At 48.2% G+C, this 8,037-nt stretch overlaps 2 protein-coding genes across 2 annotated transcripts in view; both read right to left on the reverse strand.

Moving 5' to 3' along the window:
* The window catches only part of LOC144892202 (uncharacterized), a 997,431-nt gene that overhangs the window by 231,560 nt on the left and 757,834 nt on the right, over positions 1–8,037 (reverse strand). The window lies entirely within an intron of this gene.
* The window catches only part of USH1C (USH1 protein network component harmonin), a 315,470-nt gene that overhangs the window by 182,537 nt on the left and 124,896 nt on the right, over positions 1–8,037 (reverse strand). The window contains exons 4-6 of the mRNA XM_078777569.1: positions 5,169–5,312; positions 4,818–4,956; positions 4,592–4,700 (exon numbers count right to left, since the gene is read on the reverse strand). Of these exons, the coding sequence (XP_078633695.1) occupies positions 4,592–4,700; positions 4,818–4,956; positions 5,169–5,312 (392 nt within the window). The remainder of the gene's footprint in view (positions 1–4,591; positions 4,701–4,817; positions 4,957–5,168; positions 5,313–8,037) is intronic.

Genomic DNA, 8,037 nt, shown 5'->3' on the forward strand with positions numbered 1-8,037 from the left:
GAGCTCGTCACGTCTCTCCAAAGCCACACCCACTCGCGCACCTGCAGAAAAGGCCAAAACTGTCGGTTCAGGTTTCCTCATCCACCGAGCCAAACCACACTCATCGCCAAGCCACCAACAGAAGAAGATCCTGTTCTCGCAGCACGCCAGATCAGCGAGAAGCAAGAGGTTCTTCTGAAAGTGAAACGGGAATTAGAAAGTCCTGAGTGTCCTCGGGACATCACACTTCCGGATTTGCTGCAGAGAGCCGAGGTTGATCAGCTCCAATATGAAGAAGCGGTGAAAGTGGCCAAGACAGGAAAACAGATCATTCTGAAGCGTCAACCACGTGAGGCATGGGTCAACCAATACAATCCGGACATCCTCCATACATGGAGAGCAAACATGGATCTCCAGTTCATCCTTGATCCGTATTCCTGCATCATGTACGTGACGAGCTATATGCTGAAAAGTGAGAGAGCTATGGGAGAACTACTCAGAGCAGTCGTAGACGAATGTCGAGGGGAAGAGATCAAGTCAAGACTTCGAAAAGTGGGTTCAGCTTTCCTGCACAACCGAGAGGTCAGCGCTCAGGAAGCTGCATACAGACTTCTTTCTCTGCCACTGAAGAAAGCCAGTCGAACAGTCGTTTTCGTCAACACTTCCCCAAAGGAGAAACGAGTGGCAATGCTTAAACCGCGGGCTCAACTGATGGACATGGACGATGACTCAGAAAGCATCTACTGCACATCTCTTCTCGACAGGTATTCAGCTCGGCCACAAACTCTGGAGGACATGTCGCTGGCTGAGTTTGCAGCAAATTATACCACTACGACCGCTGGTAATGCTGCAGAGGGACATGACCATCAACCACAAGTCTTGTCTGATGATGAAGCTGAAGAGGACGATGAACCACGAGGTGCAGCTACCACGAAAATCCAATTAACAAACGGATTGGGACAGATGCACAGACGAAGAAAACCCTGCATCATCAGATTCCACCAAGAAAAAGCCGAGGGAGAAGCCAAGTACCGCAACCTCCTCATGCTATACCAACCTTGGCGGAATGAGGAAACCGACATCAAGGGAAATTGCGCGTCATTCCTGGAGAAGTATCAACAAGTCCAGGCTCTTGTCCGAAACAACGAGCAGAAATTCACCCACAATGCCGGGGAAATTGACCAAGCACTGCAGGACCTTCACGAGTTTGGTCCCCCTGAACACGCTTGGGACGCCATGGCACCGAACGCACTACACGAAGAAGCACAACAGGAAGAGGAGGGCGCAGTGAATGACAGATTTTTGGAGCAACCAGACATGGCAGAGAATATCGATTTGGGCCCCGAAGCACGCTCCAACAACTCGGAATTTCATGCTCGTTTCAATGCAGAACTTGGGAAGACACTCATGACACCTCAACAATACAGAGAAATGATGAGAACCTTGAATGTCCAACAAATGGAAGTCATCAAGGTGCACCGCAAGTGGTGCAAGGACATGATACGCGCTCTGAAGTCTGATGGACCAGTTCCCGTCTACAGGTTATTTCTCAGTGGACCGGGAGGTGTCGGGAAGAGCCACTTGATCAAACTGGTGCACCACGAGACAATGAGATTACTGAAACCCTTGTCGGGGTACTTTGAGCCTGACGAGCTGCCCGTTATCCTCACTGCTTTCACAGGAACGGCTGCATTCGGCATCGAGGGAATGACACTGCACTCTGCCTTCAGCTTTGCTTGTGGACCACGCAGCAAGAGAGAATACATGCCTGCGAGTAGCGAGAAACTCAACTCCCTCAGATCGCGCCTCGGGAAGCTCAAATTGCTCATAATAGACGAGGTGTCCATGGTTGGAGCAGATCTGCTCTATCACATCCACCGGCGACTACAGGACATCACAGGGCAATCAGATCCCGACTCCCGTTTTGGAAACGTCAGCATCCTTGCCGTCGGGGACCTTTTTCAGCTGCAACTAGTGGGTCAGAATCATGTCTTTGGTCTTCCTTCTGATTGCTACGCCAGGTTACATGGATCCCTTTGGGAAGAAAACTTCTCTGTCATCGAGTTGACTGAGAGCATGAGGCAGAAGGACGACAAGCAATTTGCTGACCTGCTCATGAGGGCCAGAAAAGCTACCTGCACAGAGGACGACATCAAGCTACTGAAGACTCGAGTCGTCACTTCATCTGACAACACCTACCCTGCTGATGCCCTACACGTCTTTAAGACCAACAAAGAAGTCGACAACCATAACTTGTCACACATCAAGAAATCACAATCACACATCCATGAGATCAAGGCCATTGACAAGCGTAAGGATGTCCACACAGGCCAGCTTACCGTGGTGATGCCATCTAAAGCATCCGACACTGGAGGACTGCGAGAAGTTGTCGTGGTCACAATGGGGGCACGGGTCGGGTCATGGTCACTGTCAACATCAACGTGTCCGACGGCCTGGCCAACGGTGTTTGTGGAACTGTCGTTGGGATTGAGACCACAGGAAATCAGGTGATCGTCATCCTTGTCAAGTTTGACAGTCCTCGAGTCGGAAAAGATGCCATCGCCCAGAGTCAATACAAGCAACAGTATCCTGACGCAGTTCCGATTATGAGGCAGGACGTCCAGTTCTTCACAGGAAGAGGACGACAATCCGTGGAGGCCAGACGAACACAGTTTCCACTCACACTTGCCTGGGCCTGTACCATCCACAAAGTCCAAGGAAAAACGCTGGAGCAAGTTGTAGTTGCCATGGAAGGGAGAGGGAAATTTATGCCAGGACAGGCATACGTCGCCATGAGCCGTGTACGATCTTTGCAAGGACTGTTCTTTCTCGGGTTCGATGCAAGTCACATCCGCATCAACCCAGTCGTTCAACAAGAAATGGATCGTCTGAACAACGCTGCAAAAAAGAATCACCCCTTGCCGCATTACCAAGCTGATAACAGATGCGTCAAAATCAGTTTTCTGAACGTCCGATCTTATCTCGAGCACTTTGATGACATGAGGAACGATCCAGCTATCAGAAAGATGGATGTGCTCTGTTTTGCTGAGACATTTTTGCATGACGGCCAACGACTAGGACCGGAACAAATGCTCAAGCAGGACGTTCAATGCTTTCGAGCTGAGAGGCCCCTCGACCACGGGATTCACAGAGGAGGCATTATGATTCAGGCTCCACAGGAGATGACTCCAGCGAGTTTGGACACACCATCCACAGCACTGGAGTACACAGGAATCGCCCTCCACGCCCACCGAAGGACAATCAACATCGTGACCGTGTACAGGCCTCCATCACAGGGTCCTAGGATATTCAAAGACCGTCTTCAACAACTGATGACCACACTGAACACAGAAAACCTGACGGTCCTCCTCGGAGATTTCAATTTTGACTTGCTGGACACCCCTGACCATGACATCCTCCAGCTGATGGCTCACCACGGGTTTCGCCAGTGTGTGACCGGACCAACGACTGACCAAGGATCGCTACTGGACCACGTCTACGTCAACCAGCCAGTCACTGTACATGTGGATGTCGTGGACACATATTATTCAGACCACGATATCATTTGCGTCTCTCTGCAAATGTGACTTTTCACCTATGATGAGATGTATTCCTACTTTTAGTTCTTTTATATTATACACAATTATCACTAGTTCATGTATGACTGCATACAGTTAGGTCAATTGGAATACTACGTTCTATTTTAGGCTGATGTATTGTTAGTAACATATAGTTCATGTATTGTTTTTCAATAGGAGTATGCATGTTTACATTATGCTGTAACTTTTCTCCAATTGTTCTCAATTGCAAAACAAGAATTTCAAAAGTAATACAAATTAAAGGTATTAATTCTCATTCATTTTTTTATGGATGTTACACAATTTAATGGTAATGTTCAGGGAACTTGTTTCACGAACGTCCGGCTTTGGACATGTATAGTTATGTACTTGTCAGAAAAATATAATAAAATACATATCAACAGAACAACCATTTCTCTGTCTCATATTTTTGCAGCACTTCGCAGCACATAGAGTCCAAATGTTATCAAGTACCACCACATGGATGTGATTACAATATCAAACTTTTGGCGGGATAGAATGGTTTAATTTGAAACAAATCTTCCCGCATGACAACGTAGGTGTGGCTTTGCTACACAGATCTTGTAGTCTTTTATTTTGGCAACAAAAGTAGCTGCGGCGAAGGTATGCGCTCTACCGAGTGCCCGTTCTAGTTGTCCATTGTGTAGGATGCTAAAGGATAGATTTCAATAAAGCCTCGTATCTTGAAGTGAGGTCTGGAAGCTTTTTCAATACAATTATTAAATAACATAATGTGTAGGCCACAATTACTAAATAACATAATGTGTAGGCCTTTCCAGGAGCTGCCAAAGAACCAAGAGGCTGCTTTTCGTATTTCAGAGAAAAATACACAGGTAAAGGGCATTTGGTCCATCATACCTGCATCGTACATACACCCAAGACCCCACAGCTATGTCAGAGTACCAGCACACAGATATTTTTTTGCGTTGTAGCGTGCCATCCCAAACGAGTGAAAATCTCATGCTCTAGACTTTAGACAATATACCGAGAGGGCCCTGCATTAGAGTACGTACGGCGCAAGGTGAGAGCAAGTATTTTCCGTGAGCGCATCAGGCTCAGCACCTCGCCATGAGTGCAGCAGGACACGCTGTACCCGTTTACTCGAACCACCTCATCCCCGACCTGCACTCAGAGTGCCACATGAGAGGGAAGGGGGCGAGTTACACACTCCTCTCTTGTGCTCACATTCAGCATCAAACAAAGCAGTTTGGCGAGTTAATCAGAGTGACAAGGCCGTACCCGGATACCCAAGGTCTCTGCCTGTCCCCCGGGGGTCACGGCAGATACGAACAAACCACAGTTGAACTCCAACCCGCCACGTACGCTCATGCCAAGATTCTCGGCTGCCTGCCTGTCCAGTCTTACCTCACGCAGCTTCCTGGAGGGAAAGGGTGATTAGTGAAGACGAAAGAGGTGGATAGAAATCACACATGGAGAAATAAAACGGAGATGAATCCAAGCAGAGAAACACGATCGTCATCAAGCGAGAGTGGACACGATGGGATTTCCCAAACAGAAACCCAACACCACTTTCACTTTGAGCACATCCAATGCGGAACTTTTAGTCACGTGGTACAAACCATCCATTACCGGGAGCTGTACGGTATGAGCTGGGAGTACTCCATCTGATGTTTGAGCAAGATGAGCGGTCGAACACAGTCGAACAACGACAAGCGGCCGGGGTTCGTTACCAGCAATTTCAGGTCTCCGACCAATATTGGTACGTCCATAGACCTGGAACAGGAGAGAATGTCCATCTGTGGCAATACATCCACCCATCAACCTGCTTTCCTACCTTTCTACCTGCTCTTATCCAGCAACGGTGCAATATACAGGATTTCTGATTACCTGTATGTTTTTATTACGTCAATTTAAGACTCCCAGTGGATCTCGTGTACAGATAAATGTACAGGACAGATACATCATTGTACTTGTTTTCGAATTACAAGGACAATGTAGACCAACATTGGGTGAATGGGATCAGCATCATGAATGAATCTGTTTGGGGATTGTGGAATATTGTTTTTTTGTATCCATGGTCGATGCTCGTAGAAGAGAAAGAGTAGAATGGAAAGGAACAAAATGGAAAGGGGAAACATCACCAGCAGAGTAGAAGTGAGAGTGAGATAGAGGGGAGAGGGAGAAGGACACATGGAGGGATGGAGGAGAGTGCAGGGTAATGACGGGCGGGTGACAAGCTGAATGGAACACTGCAAGAAGTGGACGAGAAAAGCGGGAATGAAACAGAAAAGGAAGAAAACAACCGGCAACTACCAAACAAAAAGGGGTGAGGTGGAGGGGGGAAATCCCAAGTAACCTGGAAAAAGGGAATGCGTGGGAATGGGGTCATTTGGGGTAGCAGAGATCAGGAGTATGGATGGGGCAGAGACCGAGGTACCAGTAGTGGAGAACAGCTGTCTTGAAGCCATGGAGGGAAGAATGGGATGGAGCAGATTGGGGAGGTTGGTTCCACAGGGGAGAGCAAATAGGAACAAATGGGAGGAAGTGAGGAGGATTTTGGGAGTTTAAGAAGAAGAGGGTCACTGGAAGACCATGCGTGCCCGGCAGAAATCTGGGAAGGACATAGCCAAAAGAGGGCAGAGGGTGCAAGACCAAAAAGGGGGTGGTAGAATACAGAAAGGCCCCACAGACCTGTCTGTGATGTGAAAGTAATGCCTACACACTCAGCTTTGGCATGGGAGATCCTAATGATTTTGAGGGCCTTGCTTTCCATGGCATCAAAAAGGGCAACGTGTGAGGCGAGAGCACCAGCTCAAAGGGGCGAACATTACTCCAAGCTGTGAATGAAGGCCTCGTAGGTTGTCAAAAGTTCAGATTGGCCCAGGAAAGGCCTTGCATGCCAGAGGATTCCTTGTCGGCAGCTGGCTTATGAGGCCATCTTGGAAATATGGTCTGTCCAAGAAATATCATCGCCTATGGTGAGACCCAAAAGTTTGGGTGACTTGATCTCTTCAAGTGGCTTCTTGAGGAAGTAGATGGGAGGGTTTGTCAGACAGTCCTTTTGGAGAGATAGAGTATGTGGGGGATTTGTAGGAGTTGAAAGACATATTCCCAGTATTGGACCATCTCCTGATTCGATCAAAGTTTGAGGGAAGAGGCTGCTGCCTGCCTGAAGGATGAGAGATGATACGGCAAAGGGTGGAATCATCAGGAAAGAGATAAGCAGGATTTTCCAGGGAATCAGAAAGACCATTGATGAAGATGAGGAACAAGACTGGGCCAAAGCCAGTCCCTTGGGGAACTCAAGCCTTTAGAGGGAGATGAGATGAAAGTATCCCGTTAAGAGGTACGCGCTGAATACGGGAGTGGGGAAGTCAGTGATTCATGAGAGGAGGTGGCATGGATGCCGTAACGAGAGAGTTTGGAGATCAAGGTGGGGTGCCGGATTGTATCAAATGCTTGGGATATGTGGAGAGAAACTGCCCTGAATTCATCTCTGAAATTGATGGGTTCCATCTGTTGTTGGGAGAGTAGAAGCAGCATGTCCGGGGTCTGAAACCGAACTGATGATCCGAGATTAAGCCGTTGGAGAAAAGGAAGGATTTGATGATAACGGATAACTACAATCATCGATTCCTTGGCCATGCTTTTTATACAAAAGAGCGAGAGTATGAGATGGTATAAATACGTACATAAGTGAAAGTGAGCTTGTGTGGAAGGATTCATGGCGTTATTAATATTAGGAGAGATGGAAATGAAGGACCAGTCTTGACTTGTGAGAGGATTTGAGTCAGCTTGAGTGAACTGCCAGACTTTACGGACCTGAGGCCGCTCTTTGACAATAACCAGAGAGATGTTGACTCTCACCAACACATGATCAGATGAACCGATTGAAGCAGGAACAGGAGACATTTGAAGGCAAATTCACCATTACCAAGTCCAGAATGGAGGACGTGCCATTGGGAGAAATCCGGGTCGGAAACTTCACTGATTGGGTCATAGGCCCATGGAGTCACAGCAGTCGCTTGCTGCAATTCCATGGCTGCTTGAAGAGGTACCCAACACCCAGCCAATTGGCATGGGGAAGAGGAAGAGGAAGAGGAAGAGGAAGAGGAAGAGGGAGAGGGAGAGGGGGAGGGAGAGGGAGAGGGAGAGGGAGAGGAAGAGGAAGAGGGAGAGGGAGAGGGAGAGAGGGAGAGGGAGAGGGAGAGGGAGAGAGAGAGAGAGAGAGAGAGAGAGAGAGAGAGATAGAGAGAGAGAGAGAGAGATGGGATGGGATGGGATGGGATGGGATGGGTAGGGTAGTTATAAGTCTGTCCGTATTGGCAGAGATATGTAAATGGGGTCGACACCGTTAGGAGGACAGTACAACACACAGACAAACAAGAGGTAGTTGTGGAGGGTAACGCGCATCCAAAGGTACTCCTGAGGGTTGGGATGGGGAAAGGTAGTACACGGACAGGGAAATGTAGTTATTGGCACAAACTGCAACTCCGCC

This window comes from Myxine glutinosa, chromosome 5 (assembly GCF_964187855.1).
Source record: "Myxine glutinosa chromosome 5, kmMyxGlut1.1, whole genome shotgun sequence".
NCBI lineage: Eukaryota > Metazoa > Chordata > Myxini > Myxiniformes > Myxinidae > Myxine > Myxine glutinosa.